Source organism: Mercenaria mercenaria, unplaced genomic scaffold (assembly GCF_021730395.1).
Source record: "Mercenaria mercenaria strain notata unplaced genomic scaffold, MADL_Memer_1 contig_1841, whole genome shotgun sequence".
NCBI classification, from domain to species: Eukaryota; Metazoa; Mollusca; class Bivalvia; order Venerida; family Veneridae; genus Mercenaria; species Mercenaria mercenaria.
Window position 1 is genome coordinate 51437 of NW_026459851.1, and position 19986 is coordinate 71422.

The 19986-nt window shown below is 32.8% G+C and overlaps 1 protein-coding gene across 1 annotated transcript in view; it reads left to right on the plus strand.

Annotated features, from left to right (window-relative positions):
* The window catches only part of LOC123561910 (scavenger receptor cysteine-rich domain superfamily protein-like), a gene marked incomplete at its 3' end in the record, with an annotated part of 29958 nt that extends 10433 nt beyond the window's left edge, over positions 1 to 19525 (plus strand). Inside the window, exons 3-9 of the mRNA XM_053532885.1 lie at positions 508 to 661; positions 1586 to 1746; positions 5425 to 5572; positions 5751 to 5923; positions 12848 to 12998; positions 17632 to 17813; positions 19375 to 19525. Of these exons, the coding sequence (XP_053388860.1) occupies positions 508 to 661; positions 1586 to 1746; positions 5425 to 5572; positions 5751 to 5923; positions 12848 to 12998; positions 17632 to 17813; positions 19375 to 19525 (1120 nt within the window). The remainder of the gene's footprint in view (positions 1 to 507; positions 662 to 1585; positions 1747 to 5424; positions 5573 to 5750; positions 5924 to 12847; positions 12999 to 17631; positions 17814 to 19374) is intronic.
* Positions 19526 to 19986: the final 461 nt, after the last annotated feature.

Consider the following 19986-nt stretch of genomic DNA (forward strand, 5'->3'; position numbering starts at 1 on the left):
AATACTTTGACTAGAACTTGCCAGTAACCTTCGGGTTAGGATTCACACGTTTTACCACTACACCGCACGGCTTTCCCTGCTTATTTGTTTATTTTACATTAAGCTACTATCAAGTTTTGCTATCTTGTATTTATTTTGCGCTATAGTTTCACAATAATTTTTAGAAAATGTGTGATGTTTACAATATTTTTTCTCTAATATCTTCTTTTCTGGAATATGTGATAGCAATTACATATGTAGTAATGACACCTTGGCAAATATATCGAATATATTGATTATGAAGGACTTATTTCGGTTTGATTGCTTAATTTTGAATTTACAGAAGAGTCATTTATATTTGTTTGCAAATTTCAAACTGAAAGCAAGTTAAGTCATGGTGTCTAATAATTCTAATTTAACTTTTAATTAATCTAAATCGGTGTCAGGAAGTAACCCAATGTGCTTAAGCGATAAATTAGTTGTCGAGGGTCAAACTGAATTTCAATAATATTCTTTGAAATATCTTAGCTCCTGATACACCGATACGTCTGGTAGACGGACCTTCGGCCAAAGCAGGAAGAGTTGAAGTGCTATTCAATGGTACCTGGGGAAGTGTTTGTATGAGTGGATTGACATTGAAAGACACTGCCACTATGTGTGAGATGTTGACAAACAGTAGTGCGTGAGTAGTTACGAAGCAGGTGCCGTTAAAATCCCGTTTTGTTTGTACTCTGCGTTTCGAAAATCAGTTCAGCTTGCAGCATGATAATGCATAAAGTTAATAAATGGACCTCTAAAATAATTGCATTTGTGTATATACACCTCCTTATATGATCTTACTTGTTTAAGCCCTTTTTCGAGTACATGTAAATTGAACTTGAAACCCTAAAAGCCACAAAAAACAGAGCAATATCTTGCCCGGTCACTTCCGAAAGGTTTGTTTTTGCAATTTTGCAAAATGTCATGCCAGTTATTTGCACACATTTCTATTAGAGTCAAAAGAATTTTAAAACGATTTCCGGGGTGTTTTTATAAAACGTTTTGTTCAATGTTTTTCAACTTATATTCACTTTTCCTCACTTTTCAAGAAACGAAAGAATCGTCATTGGGTTGTTAAGTTTGTATATCTAGGGAAAACATATCACATGGAAGCATACTGATTTTAACTCTTCGTAATCTTAGAGACAACAATGTTAATCATGGGTAGGGGTCTTTTCATTTTTATATTTTTTCTCTAAAAACTGTACTTATTATCGATTCAATGATAAACTCTGTGAATTTCTTGATATAAGATATATTGCTCATTGATTCTTCAAAAAACAAGGGCGGTGTATTTATCTTTTGCACGTATTTTCATGATCTTTTCTGTGATTGTTTAAAAAGCTTATTATATGCAACTTTATTTGTTTAATCTAACACAGCATGAATGCGACTTGAAGTTTTATTGTCTGATATACGCTCCTCTTGTACCAACCCGTATATAAGTAAGATAATCTCCAAATCTCGTTTCGGCTTTCAATAGTAATATATTAGTACGTTGTAATAAGTATGAATCAAATGTTATGTAAGACACATTGGTTTTAGTAATCGCATTTTGAACATTTAGGTCTTTTATACTGAAACGTTGGGAATATAAACCACGGGAAGACAACATCATAATCAATAATTTGAACTGCACTGGCCAGGAGAGTGATATATCCGATTGCAAGGCAACTCGCTGGCAGCAAGGTCACTGCCAGGATAATACAGCCGCCGGAATAGCATGCAGTAAGACATTACTACTTCTTCGTCTTATATATCTCTATAATTGTATTATGAAGTTGTTGATGTGCTTCGTGTATGTGCATTTTTTCTTTCCAAAAATGCCTAATCTTCGGGAGTTTTAGATGCGAACATACATCGTAAGTAAAATTTGTTACTATTTGCATAACGTTCAATGTACTGAAATATTAAGGAATCAGATCAGTGCGTATCGACAAGAAAAATGTATTCAACTTTTGATTAATATGAGCTGTAAAGAGATACTTGTCATTTGGAAGGAAACTATAAAACAAGCGTCATAAAAGTTGGAAACAGTTTAGAATATCAGACGTTAAGGTAGTTCTGCACGTTTGAAAAACCGGAAGTGATGGCGTAACGTCATTTATCCGGGAAACGTACAATAAAGCCTGGATTTGGCGTACGGAAATGAAAATCAGTTTATGAATTAATCGAAACCTGTGAGTAAATTTATTACAATGGCACTGTTGCTATATTTCTAAAGTCAAAATATGATATTAAATCATATGGCACGTTAAAAAATCAAAATTAATGTCTTAAAATTAGCGTGAAATGTCCGGTTCACTTTAATTATGATCACATATCTCAAAAATAAGCACACGGACCTATATATTTTATTTCACCAAATTATAGGCCATATGTTTATTAACAACCGTGAAAAGTTTCATCAAAATCTACATTGTAGAACAAATTCTATTTTGGAAAATGTTATGAACGTTATGATTTTTCCATAGACTCCCATTATGAAATATTGCATGAGGTCCAAATTTTTCAAATCAGTCTAGCAAAATCAAGCACACGACCCTATCTTTTTTATTTGCTGAATTTTCTAGGTATATTATGAAGTTTTGAAAAATCAGCGTTTAATCAAATTCTACATTGTAGAAAATTGTTCGATCCAAACGTGCAGAACTATCTTAAAACATATCTTTACGCGTCAGAATAAGCGAATGCAAAACTTTTGTCTGATAAATTTATTTCAGTTTACACGTTTTGTTTATATTGCAAGGTGATTTTCATCAACCCTTTTTTCAATTTAATGTTTCAAAGACCTTTTGCTATACCATAAAGTATTCGGAACAAGTAAGAGAACCGTTTAAAGTTATTTTTGTGCTCGTAAATATGCATCTTGCCTTTATTAACATATTTCGTCTGTCGGTTGTATAGTTCGTAAAGAACACTTAACATAGTTTTCATGGTTTTAACATTTTATCTACTTAGATAGTGTGGGTATCGTATTTTGATAAACTATTATGTCTTTCAGAATTACGCAGCATTATGCAATTTAGTCACTTCAATATTCACATTTATGTCACAAGTTTTGTAAAACATTACAGTGTACATGTTTGCTTCATTTTCAGTAACAGAACTACCAGAAAAACATTATTACATACGCAATAGTTATAAAAATATTGAAAAAAAATGTTAGAAACAGAAAAAGTGCCTTACAATGTCTGTTATATAAATCAGTTAATACGACAAAAATGTCACAGTTGATTTGTGAGATATGATAACAGAGATCTGAGTATATAAATTATGTAAATATTGAACCAATTCGAATGTGTGTATATAAAGCAAGATCGAAATTAATCTTATTGCTTAGTTAATTGGTTAGTGGTTTGGACTGCTAGGCACTTTGTCGTATTTGGTCTCAGACTGGTATATTGTGGTCACGATTAGTTCGTATAAATTCTCTCTATTTGTAATAATTTATAACGCGAACTTATATCCTCGCGGATCTAACGTTTGGGAAGGTCAGCTGTTCTTACTTTAGTTATACCATTAATGCTCAATATCTCTATAAAATTCGTTGAATCCTCGAGATCCAGTTGACATTCAGAGAGAGAAAAATACATCATCTCTAATCGCAATCAGTTAATACGTCTTAGATGTCACTGCTGACTTGTGAGGCATGATAGCAGTGATTTGAGTATATACGCAAATGTTGAACTAGCACGAATGTGTTATACAATTCAGGTGTGTATAAAAGAAAGCATCGAAACTTATTAGGTTACTGGACTTGCTTTGGAATGTGCAAGCTCGTTTGTACTTCTAGGAGCGTTGCCGTAATTCGTCTGGTATATTGTGACATAAATCACTTGTTATACTTTATAATGCGAAGTTGTAACTTGTATCCTTGCGGATCTCAAATGTTCTGAATTTAATTATATCCCTTAATGCTCACTTTTTCAATAATATAATATAATATAATATAATATAATACAACACAATACAATATAATATAATATATAACGGATCTCGAGGATGCAACTAATCTGATATATATTTTTTTTTGATGTTTGAAACAAGAAAAGACGCATTGATGCGGATAAGAAAGCGACACTTTAGTATATATCAAATGCCCGCTCTCTCTGCTTGAAATACTCTTTTTCCGGTAAGAGTGAGATAATTCAGATAATTACAAATATCTGAATGCCTCATAGGTTAAACTGCTAGATTTCAGACCAGAAAGGAAGAAAGGTTATAAATACACAAATGACATCATATTCGATTCGCTCAGACTTTTCGAGCCTTGACCGTATTATTGCGTACTCCTGTAGCATACAATAACATCGTAGTAGACTATCGGACAAAGCAAAGGTGCATCTGCCTCTTTTGTTTTCCTCTATGAAAATATTCAACGGTTACATAAATGACGATTCACAATGATATTAGAAGTGTAAAGTTCTAAAATGAAACTTCACTTGAGGGGAGGTAACAAAACACATAAGTCTTAAAAGTTCAGATTAAACATTTTCTACCTCATGAAAATAAATTGAAAAAAATCACTATTCCATTATAAATGTAAGTATTTTACTATTTCTTTACCCAAATAAAACAGATTTCAACAGTTACTGAAGTTCTCCCTACCTGCAAAAGTTCATCTGACTTCAGCTTGAATTTATGCTTTAAGATTTATTAAAACTGAGAACTTTATCGAGTAATTAGAATTGTCTGGGTCACTAGTGATTCAAAAGCTTCTAAGGTTTTTTTTTGTTTCAAGTAATCAGCTGCTTTAGCCTTTATGCCTTTAGGTGTAATATAGGGTTTTAGTACCTGACTTTCACTTAAAGAACTGCTTTTAAATCTCGCTTTCGGGGGTTTTATTACTTGCATATAAATGTGCTGTTTAGTTGAAATATTTGCAAATGAATCATGTGTCTATAGATGAATATCCAAATCTTTTCTGTCTGCACATCCTGTTTAATTCTGATTTTTTTCGTGCGCTAAGCTTTATTATCTCTACACCGTTTGTCTTTTTTTAAAGACATTTCTTGTTTATAATTCTAATGTTTACTTTATTTAGATAACGATAAAATGTTGCCCGTCTAAAGGACATGGGTACAACACTACGCGTTTTTATGTCTTTGAATTCTTATTTAGTCCGTTATTTTGTACAATTGCAGAACCTGTGTAGTACTTGAATTGCCATTTAAATGTAACGGGGGAAATGCCAGCCATCTGAATCCTTTCACATATGCTAAATGTACAGCCGCGTTGGCTAGAGAGCAAAACACTATTTATTTAAAAATCATAATTAATGCTGTTATCAGCTTGTGTGGCAGCTGTAGAATGCTACTTACCGTTTTAACTTTAAACAAGTCAATATGTATTTTTTAACACCGTCTCGATGTTGTATTCGATGGGATTAATTTCTTTTAATAGAGAGCACCATTCGCCTTGTTAACGGCTCAGATGAACGCTCGGGTCGAATAGAAATACTAACTGACGGACAATGGTGGACTATATGCTCCGATAGTTTCGATATTAATGCAGCTAATGTGACATGCAGAATGGCTGGATTTAGATTCTGGTATGTTAAAGCATTAGATTGTAACACTTTAAATATATCAATGTATAATCAATAGACGATTGGTGGCATTTAAGTTTAATCAATCAACTGAAAATGTAATCGTAGTTACATAATTATCATGGCATGATTTGATATCTTTCAACCTTTTCCAGTTTATATCAAATGTCAAATATTGTAGGAATGCAACAGTTCTATCAGATTCCGTATTTGGACTGGGATCGACTTATGCTTTAATTGACAATATTACATGCAAAGGCGATGAAGAAGACTTAGCATCATGTAAGTCTTCTCCGTGGATGAAAACAACATGTAGAAGTAACCAGGTGGCTACAGTATACTGTCGAGTTCAAAGTAAGTTTATCTATCTTAGTGCAAAGAGTCAATACATGATTATGTTATTTTTTTTCTTTATAATGACGAAGAATACCTTATTATCAGCCCGAGGGTAGATTCGGGTGTATTGGATCATAGCGACTTATAGTACTCGTGTAGTTCAGTGTATCTTGTGTCTGTTTGTCTCTGTCCAATCAAGAAAACATTTTATCCTAGTTTGAGGTATATTACCTCCTTAAGATCAGTTAAATTGGTAAAAGGAAAACGTTCAAAGCTTATTTCGTTTTATTTTCTTATCAGTAGAAGTGTGCGTAGTTGATGATTTTATTACTGCTGTGTGCATTAGCTTTCTAATACACACTGGATAACCGGCTATCCTGACGCCCGCTGGACGAAAAAAACCCGCTGGAAATGTAACCCAGCTGTAAATCGGTAAGTAAAGTTTTTTTTATTTATTTCTATAGAAACGAAGACAGTTTTTGCAAATCAACCGGACAGTTTTGTCAGGGAATGGACATGGCTTACACTTACAATTTCTGGGCCGAAAACGAACGTTATGTTTATAGAAATTCCCTAACAATTTCTTCAGTTTGAAAAAATGAGCAAAAATCCGAAGTTTTGCGCAAATTGTTTTGTTTATGAATAACCTGTAAAACCTTCATCTGGTTTAACAGATGTGTCCTTTCGGAACACTTGTGTGAAGTTTCAAGGGTCTACGTTCTTTCTAAAAAAATATATTAGCCGTTAAATAGGCATGGTCGAAAAAATATAACTATCGAAAACGGCCGCTAGTGCTGTCGCTGAACTCGGATGTTAACATTTATAGACATTAACTCCGATGATTTTGAATACCTTTGTATGTAAAAGGTATTACAGTCAGTGATTTGACGAAAACGTAATTATTTTTAAAAATGGCACTTTCATTTCAAGAGGCTTTTTGACTATATTCCTTCACACACGGACTCAATTTTAACCTAGTACACGCGTTCTTGCCATTTTACAGCCAATCTCAATAAAATGCCCCAATTCAGAATAAATCCTGTCTCATTATTATGGCTATTCATTGAAACGACTATTTGTGTATCAAGATCATTTTTCCTATACATTTGATATTACTATTTCATGTTATCATAGCTAAAGTTCATACATATTTCATCATGAATAAACAAAATTGATTAGATATTTCATTTATGCTTAAAAACGATATTTACGTGATGTCTCAAAGCCAAGAGAAGTATTAGAATTTGACGTTAAAGACAGGTTTATAGGTAATTGCTTTCTGATGTAAAATATCTTTAATTACAAAAAACCAGAGATTTCCAACAATCAAAGAGATAATATATTTCCATAATAGCGCATCAAACTGGTGTCTCATAATTTCAATCTGCCAACATTTAAAATGAATTAAAAAGGTACACAATCAGTTTTGAATAAATTAAACGATAAAAACAAATTGTATCAACTTTATACAAAAGAATACAGACACCAATTTGTAATGTAATTTAATTTTTTAGTGAAACACTATCACCTTTGAAGTAAATCTTGTACTTTATTTTCCTTTTTGAAAGAGACATTTTCCTGCAATATTTACTTGACTTAGTATAGTCAGACTACCACATCTAGACTGTATTGAACTTTATATATCAGCTAAAAGCTTGATGGATTCATGCATCATATATCATAGATTAAACTCAATATTTAATCAATGAAGAATTTTTAATTAGTAAACATGTTGAAAGAATATTCATGTTACCGATATTTACGATACATGATTTATTTAAAAAGTAAATACTGGAGCTAAAAGTGCGTACAGAGTTGTCCCTCGTATACCTACATGTATATACATCATTTGTATAGTAAGGCATAATGCAATACCGGGCAGCCAATTTTTAAAAAGTTTGTGTCAGGGAAATTTTTTAGAAAGCTCGGTCATTTGAATTTTTCAGTGGTATTAAAAGGCAAGGCGAATAAAGACCAAAGGAAAGTACTGATTTTTATATTTTTATTTCATGCTGTTGTAAAAGAAGAAGTAAGAATAAAAACGTTTTCTGTTTTACAAAGTGGATAAGCTATCCATTGATTAATGTTCATGTTGTAAGATATTTACGTAACCATTGGTAACGTAAATATTGCTATTAGTTTACATGAAGTAGGCATACAGATCTAAAGATAAAATTGAAAATCGGACGTTTTTATAGACATGTTATGTTTTCGTGAAGTCTTAAATGTTTTAGTTTATAAAATCGAAATAAATTGTGCGCATTTCTTTCTCAAATCTATATAATTGATTTCTATTCATTTCATAAAAATTATTAATTTTAGAAATGCATGAATTATGATGCTTATATATGAAAACAAGTTTTAAATACAATAAATTTGAAATAATGCATGTCACCAGCAACGATATTTTTGTCAAACGTAATGCAAGTCTGGACTGTGTGATTTCTGTTTAAAGCAATAAATAATTCTAGTGAAAAGTTGATGAGGGTTTCTAAAATAATATTTATCACAAAGGTCAGGTTAACAGCCATTTCAGATAACAGCCATATCAGACTATCTGTATAATAAAATTATAAAATCGAACGATAATTTTCATTTCAATCCATTAAAAGACCTAGATTACTTCTATGGTAGGTGATGGTTTTTTTTTTTGTTTCTTTTTTTGGGGAGAGGGGAAAGGCGGGGACGGGGTGAGGATCGAGGATGTGGGGGTTGGGGAGAGAGGAGAGCAAAGCCAGTCTGTTTAATGTTTATCTGCCTTTGAGTTCTGTGCAAAATAAGCAATTAGAAATATCACTTTTAATGATAATTTGCTAAAACTATCAAGAAGATTTTACTTTTTCTGGAACTGCAGGATATTTTTGAATGTATTTTCCTACACTTGTTCAACTCTCAAGATCCTAGTTAAATTTCATGTGTCCAAAACATATATTATAGACAATTAAAAATATGGTTTATATAGATACAGAATCCGGGAATACTGTTAAGGTTAACTGTCTGTCTTAACATAACCGGATTACTTTTGAAAATAGTATAACCATATAATGCAAAAATAAGTAATGCATTCCTAAGGTTTAGTTCTGAAACAATAGTGATATTTACGTTTCCACAGGATCTAGTATGATGTGAGTATTGAAGACATACATGTTTACAGATACTTGTAACAAATCATGTAGAAATCTAGTCAAAGCTAACGGAAAATATGTTTTGGTGTAGTTTGGAGTTTGTTTTTTTATTTTTTTTTTTTTTTTTTTTTTTTTTTTTTTTTTTTTTTTTTTTTTTTTTGGTTGTTTTTTGAATTTTTGATATTTACGTCAGATCTATCAAGCTGAAATTCAGCATTTTTATACTGTCTGTATGGCTGATGCAAAATGTTTAGTAGATAATCTTAAATTTTGTTTTTGGTTCCTTTGGGTATGTTTTTAAACGACTTTAAAAATCATACAGACAATATTTTATTTCTTATATACTTTAATTGCGATATGAAATTACACTATTTCTTTTACACGGGCATGAACAGATATCCATATGCAGAAAAGTAATCTAATTAATACTATTAAAATATCTGCTGGCCGAAAATAGCATAGTTTTAAACTTTATAGAAGATATATTGTACTTTATGCAATAGTTTTCACAGTATCTAAATCAAATATTTTGCTTGATATTTACGTTACACCTGAGTGTTCAAGAGAGACCGGGTAGTATTCCTCTATAATGAAAATCATGTCTATGATAAATAGATATGTTTGACAGTAATGTTTAATAGTAATGATGGTGAAGTTTTAAGGTTTTGAAACACAATCATATTCGCCTCAACATAAATATTTATGTTTAAAGTCTTTGCATTATGCATTTTAAGAGACAAATTTGGAAATCTGTAATTCAATAAAAAAACAATGATAATGTCATATTTTGTTTTTACTCTTTTTTGTACTATTCTACCTCACAGTGCAAAACTCACAAAATGTGTTTTTACTAAAATTTTCGATCTTCATTAGCAGTTTTCATGTTGTACTAACTAAAATATGAAAAATGCGGAGGTAGAAAATAACATTTGCACTTATGTTCTTTTCACGACCACTGAACCTAAATACGAATTTCAACTAATGGCACATTGTCCATTCCTCACCCAGATAACCCGTTAGTAACAAAAAATGTTATATTTGACATTGTATAAGCACTTTCACTTTTACTCATTTGTTCTATTCTGTTTGGGTCATTTTATTGAGATTGGCTGTTTATCGCCATGCGAAAGTTAACCATATAGTTTTTTTGTTTTGTTGGGCTTGAAGTCACACCGAAACATTTCAGTACATATTGCCACTTTTCCAGCGTTTAATGGTGAAGGAAAACCACTACAGGTGCATCCGGGCTACTACAGAAAGTACTTTCACCTCGGGTTTTGCAAGTGGAAATGATTGCGTCTGAAAACGTCAGTCCTTTGAATTTAGTTTGAAGAATTCAGTATCTTTAATGAATCTCAAATGTCCGTTCTTGTTTTGAAAAGTGTTCTTAGTGCGGTGCTAGATAGGTGTATAATCTTATTTGTTCATTCATAATTATTTAATTGCTCCTAATGTAAATCTGCTAATTTGTTTTATTCATAAATACCTTTTCAACAAATACCAGTTTATACATGGTCTAAAACTGCAAGTTGTTTATGTATAGAAGCAAACAGTTGTAAACGATTGTTTCAAATCTAAATATTAAGCAGAACCTTGACTGTCTTAAAGTCACATGACTGTTTTAAAGACTAGTGTTCATTTATCAAATCAGTTATTTCTTAACATGCCAGCTACATGTAGCATTAATCAGCATACAATGTATAACAAGATAGATCGAAACTCTTAATAAATTTAATAACTTAGTACATGCATGATCCATAAACAATATAAAATTGAATTGATTTGAAATTATAATTCATGTATTATGCAAAAAAAAAACCACCTCATAATATCATTGCCAAGCAACTGTAAACCAGCTACTCAATCCAGAATAGTTTTTCATTGAAATAAAGTCATGAAAAGGACATATTGAAACAAGTGAAAGTTCCATGCAATATACAGTCAGCTATCAAATAAAACCGCATGAAAATAAAAGTTCATATACTTCACTATAGCATAAACATTAATCAAAAATACAACACTGACCTTCCTGAGTTTTACTGTTTAATTATTAATATACAATTATTTCCAAATACCACATTGAGTAACAAAGTTACGCTCCGGACACGAATTGTTGCTTAGAGACCGGACCCGAAAGTGCAACCTTAATGTTCAAGCAAGGGTGATGACTCTTGCATGTCCAAGATCATTTGGCTGTAGTAAACATTTGTGTAACATATCTCAAAATCTCTCAAGGGATAAAGAAGTCATACGCCGGAAAAGAACTGCTGCTTTATTAACCTATGGAATAACATGAATATATTTGAAATTTGGTCCATGCGTGTAGTCATTGCCAGTCCGACACAAAATACTTACGGGTAATATGTTGTGTGTTTTTTTTCAGAAAGAACGTAGAACCCGGAAACTTTACACAGGTGTTCCGAAAAGACACATCTGTTAAACCAGATTATAAAAGTTTTTACAGGATATTCATAAACAAAACAATATGCGCGAAACTTTGGATTTTTTCTCGATTTTTCAAACTGTAGAAATTGTTAGGGAATTTCTTAAAACATAACGATCGTTTTCGGCCCAGAAATTGTAAATGTAAGCCATGTCCATTCCTTGACAAAACTGTCAAGTTGATTTGCAAGAATTGTCTTCGTTTCAATAGAAATAAATGAAAAACTTTACCTACCGATTTACAGCTGGGTTACATTTCCAGCGGTTTTTTTTGTCCAGCGGACGTCAGGAAAGCCGGTTATCCAGTGTGTAATATTAAGCTACGCGATATTTATCACGGGGCTCATCTTTCCATGATAACGCGGTTTCTCTCATTTTTAAGCAATAATAAGTTACGGTGTGTTTTGAAGGCATTGGTGCCATTTTCTCAATGATCTAAACTGGATTATCATTAATGATTTATTAACAGAATATTAAACACTTTACATTGTACCCTAATATTTCTTAAAGTTTTCTGTTGCCATAGTTACGGAGATGTTTAAGATATATACTGTGTATGTTTTCCCGATTTCTTAAATCACATTAAATGTTTTCTGTTTAACTGTTTCTACAGCTTAAAAACATGTTATTTGTATATGTAGGTAACATTCGTTTTTATTTTCATATCGGTACTTCTCATCTGACTTTTATACGGAAAAATCACGTATGCTTGCAGTTATTATTCTGATGAACCATTTTGAAACATAGTTAAAAACGCTCAGACTATCTTCTTTAAAATGATCAATGTTAACCCTTTTGAATTTTGAAGTTAGATATAATAATTGCGTGGCTGTTTCCATGGTAACATTAGTTCAAGGTATCACTATTTTTACTGAAATAAGCACAGTTTTAGCATAATTTGTAAAAAAAATATTTCTGCCAATAAAGAATATCAAAAGTCAAATAAAAATCTTTGGTCAAAATCACGTACTTATGATAAAAGCTATTAATCATTCGAGGTTTATGACACGTAACGTCATAACGTTTGTGAAGTAAGTTTAATGCAATAATGTTTTGTAGTGTTTGGTAATTTTTTCAGCATGATTTAACAATTTAGCATAATATTGGAGAGGTTAATATACTTGTCCTACAAACAGATTAACTTCGTCAAAAATGTTGTCGTAAATTCTTAATATCTGCTAAGGTTTGACATGCGAACATTCAAACTGTATACACATTTTTTAACTACAGTTTTCCTCGGAAGATTAAATATTTTGCAGAAATTAAGTATGATCGATACGTTTTGCTGCAATTACATATTTTTTTTCCTATTACATAACAGTTTCGAACTTTTGACATACCTCAGTTTAAACATTATATGTATTGTTTATCACAGAAACCCCTATCCGTTTAGTAAATGGTGACACACCCCATTCGGGACGTATAGAAGTTTTTCACAACAACAAATGGGGTACAGTCTGTGAGAAAGGATTCACAAAAGCAGACGCTCAAGTTGTTTGTCAGACAATCGGATACAACGTATCGACGTAATTATCCTAATGTACAATGTATATAAATGTAAATTACCCATAATATCATATTACTCTATTTCAACCAGATGCTATTAGTTTTAAAGGATTTTGACGTGATATACGGTGGGCATATAGCCTGACTGTGATTATGCCGAGGCTTATATGAATCTCAGCAGGCTATATGCCCACAGTATATCCCGTCAGAAACCTTTATAACGAAAGTATAATACTGCAAATTTGCGTACGTGGTCTCAATAGCAACGATTTTCCTTAGTTTGACAAATATTACTATTTTTTTCAATTCCCCACTTGGTGCCTCAGTCCGCGCCTTGTTTTTCGTGCGTTTCCGTAAGAGACGCGGAAACATACGAAGATAACGGTGGGTTTGTATTTTTTTTGTTGCGTAAGAAATTGGACTTACAAACGGAATAATAAATATGTTAAGTAAATTTACAGCTAGTTTTGAGTAAGAACTTGGACTGTAGTAAAGGATAACTGAAGTAAAACTTGCATATTCGTTGAATCTTATATCTGTTCGGCCTCGGGTCACGTGTATTTTTAGCCTGAACACGGAAGTAGAGTGAATATGTCATGATTGTGCATATAACGTGGAAATCTAGGAAAAATAAAATGTTAGATGTCAGGTCATCTAAGTGCAAGCTGATCAGATGATGTTATTCAACTTGCTGTGGCTGCATTGAACTTGAAGTCATTTCAGAAACAGAATCAAGGAATCTTAAGAGAAATGTAGGTATTTCAGAATATGGCATATGTTTTAAAATATTCCTTAGATTAGTTAAATAGCTATTCACAGCTAAAATATTTAAATGATTACACCCTAATATAAACTTAGCTATTTACAGCTAACACCCGAACATATACTTAGCCAATCATAGCTAATATTTAAATGATAACGCCCAACTATAAATAAAGAGCAGTATCTAGCCGTCCGTTAACTGGAAGTTTAGCCTGTGTTCTAGCCGTCCAGTAATCGGACACATAGCCTAACCTATAGGGGTTTTCTAGCTGCCTGATATCAAATTTATTGATGACTTTTGTATTATATTCTGTTAAAATATTTTACTATAATTAAAATTAATTTAGATACCGTCATCTAACCAATATTTGTGTAAAAAATGGTGCTGCTAATTTTCTGTAATTGATTAAAGGCGTTCCATTTGTGCTGTTGTTGTTATAATGTTATGTCGAGAAAATTTGACAAATACAAGGTTCAAAATAATGTAAAGGTTGATGCCAACCCATCTAAAATTTGATTAATTTTTTAGTAATTTTGGAAAAATATACTTTGTCTGGTCTTTGGAATAAAATATTCTTTTTATATTAATTGCAGGTATGTATAGTCAATGATGATGATACCTTCTGGCCAATCACTGCCAAATAATAACCTATTCACAGAAATATGGCACCTTTCACACATACGGAATGGAACATTTTTGCCAAGACGCTACATAAACTCTGACACCGAGAATATGGCATCTTTCACACATATGGAACGGAACATTTTTGCCAAGACGCTACATAAACTCTGACACCGAGAATATGGCACCTTTCACACATATGGAATGGAACATTTTTGCCAACACGCAACATAAACTCTGACACCGAGAATATGGCACCATTCACACATATGGAATGGAACATTTTTGCCAAGACGCTACATAAACTCTGACACGGAGAATATGGCACCTTTCACACATATGGAATGGAACATTTTTGCCAACACGCAACATAAACTCTGACACCGAGAATATGGCACCTTTCACACATATGGAATGGAACATTTTTGCCAACACGCAACATAAACTCTGACACCGAACGTACATTACGACCAGTAGGACAATAATGTTATCATAAATTAAGCCATGTTAAAAACTCTTGTCTTCGGTATTGTTGCATCCGGTCAGATTTTGGATTTATAAATGTATTTCATGAAGTCACTTGCAGGACAGTAACTGTTGTCAAATTAACTGTGTCATATGACATAAGCCATGCTAAGTTATTACTAACACTTGTCAACAAATATATTTATTGATTTTATGATTATATTTTTGTCGAAAAATATGCAAATTTTCTGCAGCAGAGCCTAGACTCGCGCTATATTATTCTGAGATAAAACAAATTCATATTTCTGGATGCAAACCTAATTTTCAATATTTACATTCGCCCTATTCTTTTCCATTGAAAATTATGACGTTCATTTTGTATGAACAGCAAAAGGAAAGGCGCGAAAGTTATACGTCATCGCTGCTTAGTGATAACCGACCGCTGTTTTGACGACGTCCACGTATAGTCAGGGAGAACGTTCCTTATATGACGTCGCAGTTGTTCCGTCTGGTAAACAGAATTGCCGGGAAGCTGATCTTAATGTTATATGCAACAAAATGTGTGCAATTTAAAATATTATCTTGTTAAAAAATGGAAAGGAAATATAAAGTAAATATAAGAAATGAAACTATTTTATTCGCTTTTCGTGCAAAAGTAAATGAACAACAGAATTGGATTGGCATATTAAACATGAATCGCTAGCGCGATTTATACATACAGATAGTTAGATCTACTCTAAGAATTATTCTGGTGGATGAAATAAATAAGTTCTTTAACCAAAGTAAAATTGAAAGTTTTGCTGTTAAAAGATCGAAACAGTGGTGTTACAAATGACGTCACGTACCAGATACGAAAAGTGCATGCCATTACTGTAAAACCTGCTTAAGCGGTGGCCTCTAATTAGCAGCCAACTTTTCTTAAACAGCTTGTGTCTCATTTCCTAATATGGTCATTTATTCTATAAATTACCTGCATTAATCAGCATCCTGCTGTAAACAGCCACTTCTTCCCGCTCTCTTGGCTGGCTGCTTAAGAGAGGTTTTACTGTATAGAAAAATGTTGATGTATGTAATTCGCTCGAGCCACTTGGAAGAGTATATATATGAGTATGTAATTCAGGTATTGATGTTTTCAAGCTTCAGTTTCATTTACCGGTTTGTAATTTCTTTATACTTTTTCAAATATTACACATCATTCTAAAATTCTTGAGTTGAGGCAGTAGACACTTTTATTCCGGATTTCAGAATTTAAATACTTTAAGACTGGTGTATCTAGTGCCTGGCTTATTTTCATGTTGAAACTTGAATGATTCTATAGAGTATTTATGTCGGAACAGTGCGGAATTACCTGACAATATCAAATCACGCGGAAATGGCAGTCATTCTGTGTGTTCTACATTAAGTAAATGATATATATCTTAAAACAATGACACGGTTGTAAATGATAATGATGATTATTGTTGATTGAACTTACTGTAAAATTAATTATTATTTTTTTATTATTGATTTATTTGAAATTTACAACTTTTACGCCGAACATTGGAATACACCTCGCGGCAAGTGTTGGTTTGACCACTCTTCTGTTGAATTAGTTTTGTATTGTAAATTCGTTTTTGAAGAAAACTCCTGTTTAAAACATTTTTGCTGTTATATTTATTTTTTATTATTTTTTTGTTGTTGTCAATGTTTTCTCCTCCAATGGCAATGAAATGTGCTCACTGTAATGTTATTGTTTATTAGAAATAAATGTATTAAGTGATACCATTTAGTTATTTGAATGTGTAATGAGAATAATTCATTTTGTTTATTTAATTAGTATATGCTAACTAAGCAGACTTATCTGCAGTGACCAGTCGTTTAGTTCCCGTTGTACACAAGCTTAAGTGCTTGTTTAAATCAATGGTACATATTGCCATTATTGGCAAGAAAAACATGACTCGTGCTGCTTTGTCTCCTATGAATAACTATAAAATGACGATCTTTCCAGAAAATAAACCCTAAATGGCCTTGCGCAACGGCAAATCAAAATCGATATTCACTTTCCGTACATACTGTCTGTGTAGAGGGGCCCGCTGAAGGCGAAATTCGCTCACGGGATATACGGTTTTATATTACGTGCATGTTAACCAATGAAAATCCGAGAAATTCAGTATTATAAACATACATATACAATGATGACCAAATGAAATTAATAAAAGTCTTGTTAAAGAACGAAGCAATGTACAGTGCAACCTCTGCAGAGCAACACCCTTTGGGAGATGCAGATATTGAGAGGTTGTTGCTCTATAGAGGTTAAATTGATAGTAAATTTCAGCTATGGGAAATTTTGATGAGGTTGTTGTGAAGAGGTTTTTGCTGTACAGAGGGCCGCTCTGTAGAGGTTGCACTGTATGTTTTATGTCATAATCAGGTAATTACGTTTAAACAGGTTATAATTATTATACATTTTGTAAGTTTTATTAACATTTTATGTCATAGGTATTAGAAAATTACTATAGAAGAAATGACAAACTGCTGCAATGCTGTTACATTCTGTTAAATAATCCTACACTCGGAGAAATATGCTTGTAAACTGGTGGCATGTGAACGATTTAAGACAATTTCAACAAACATGTCGTGATTTCGTTTGTTAGCAACTTTAGGATTTAGATCGCTTATCCCCAACTTGAATTAACAGACTAATACTAGGTACACTGCAATTAATGTGGATGTGTACTATATATCTTTTACACATATCGGAATATGTGAGTAAAGAACGACTCTTTTTATCCACCTGTACATAAATGCTCTTGGTTTCATTTCAGAGATTTGGCGATAGTAATAGACAAGTACGATTCAGGATACACTCCATACAATGTAATGATAAGAAATCTGACATGTATCGGCAACGAATCTGACATATCGTTGTGTCCATCGAACGAATGGGATTCAGGATACGAGAATTGCCCTTACAGTGGAAGCTATCAAAGTGTTGGTGTTAACTGCTGTATGTATATTGTATGGATACTTTCATATAGTAATGCTGTCTCTCTATACTATCACGTATGACTTTAAATAAAAGCAAACATAACATCAGCGAAATAGTCTGTGTCCAGACCCTGTGTTTTGTTCACAGGGGATAACTCCTGAGCCGGGGTCGGATGAATTTTTTCTTGATAAAATTTTAAGCGAGAGAAAAGTGTTAGCGAAACATAAAATGGCGAACATTAGTTGGTAAACAAGATACGAGGTCAGTATATTTTAAATATTATGTTATTGCAACAATAATATGGTTATCAAAACTGTGCATCGAGTGAATAAAATAAATGTTTCAGGTGTGTAATGCTGTTTTTACAAGGAAGAACTATGTCATATATAAAAAGTTATTGAGTGTAAACTGACAACTTTTGATTTCTCGTCAAGGAAATATTTATCAAAAATCCAAAAATTTTGATCCAATTTTGTCTGATATTCTTAACTGGAAGCGTGTCAGATTATTTTATTCACCATGAATGCATTATGAAGCCGCATCGCCAATAAATGTGATGTACGAATGCACATAACTTGGACTACTAAATGTACGCTCAAAATGGTTGGTTTTTAGATTAATTGTGTATATATTTTGCACTACCAGGACTTTTTTTCGTATTGAGAATATATATTTGTTGTGGCTCAGGTGATTTCAAAACATATAATGGAAGTTGAATGATAGCACAGTTAATTTATTTTGCGTCAGCTTCAGATATTCGTCTGTGACAGGTATCCCATTCTTTTTTAATTTTGCCTTTTATTATTATTAGAACATTTTGCGAACTTAAAATATAAAGATTGCAGGCTGATTAGTATATTTATAAATTTATTATATACCTATATAAATTCTGTAAACTAATCGGCTTGTATTTCACAAGTAAATATGAACAGGCAGAAAAAAATCCGTACTGTACCTTTTGTATTGTATGTTTCCGGACTATTTTCATTAATATGCATGATCTGACACAGTTATATAAATAGCGCACATAAAAACTTCATTAAGTTCCATTTTAACATCGATAAATATTGAAGATTTCGTTCAATAACAAAACACCAAACAAAAAGCTGGAGGTATGTAATAAAAGGGTCATTATAACAATAGCTAGCTCTGAGTTTTTGTATTCTTGTGGATTTTGCAAGGTCGGATCACACTCGGCTCTTGTGCGCCTCGTGAGATGAGATCCGATCTGACAGAAATCCACTTGAGACGAATACAGATCCTAGATCGTGCTATTATCATAGTAACCCTATAATATACAACAGTATGAGGGGTTGGTTACCTTACCAGTGTTCCTGGATTCTGTACCAGTACTAACATGTTCTCTGCACGTAAATGTCAACATCTCCACCTGAATCAAAGGTGGAGGATGAATGACTTCAGACACAATGTCTTTTATCAAACTGTCACGTAGAACATACGCCTCGCCAGGCGATCGAACTCACGACCCCGCGATCCGCAGGTCAGCGCTCTCCGTACAGAGCTAAGCGGACGGGCAGTAAGAACATAACTAACGAACGTTTCTTTTGTTGTTTTAAAGTAACTCCAGTCAGCCTTGTTGGCGGTCGCACAGATTATATGGGCAGAGTTGAAATTACACATAATGGCAGTAAAGGCACAATCTGCAGTGAAAACTTCACAGACGAAAACGCTAAAGTTATTTGCTCAATGCTTGGATTTAATTTTACGAAGTAAGTACTTTTATACATAGATATTCAAAAGCAGAAACCACTTAACGTTTAGATTGCTGGCGGCAGTGATTTTGTCTTTGCGACCAGTGCAGACCAAGATCAGTCTGCAAGTCAGTGCAGACTGATCATGGTCTGCATTGTTCGCTTGTCAGTCAGTAAATTTACAGAGAACATCCCTTTGATTAACAAGTGGTACCGCCCAAATTGAATTGTGGACCAATCCATTTTAGAAATTTAGCAGAGTATAGGTTAAGTACAGTTGCGTTTGATTGTCTATAAGGTTAGACTTATACACCTTATTACGTGTATAGCTGAAATTCACGTTATTTAAAGCTTTTAAAGTAAAACTTACATAGTTAAGATACTCAACAATTGTCAGGACAATCAATTAGAATTACTTATTATGAATATCTTTTTCAATATTGTACTGTAGTAGAGTTTATCTGTCAATCTCTAGCCAG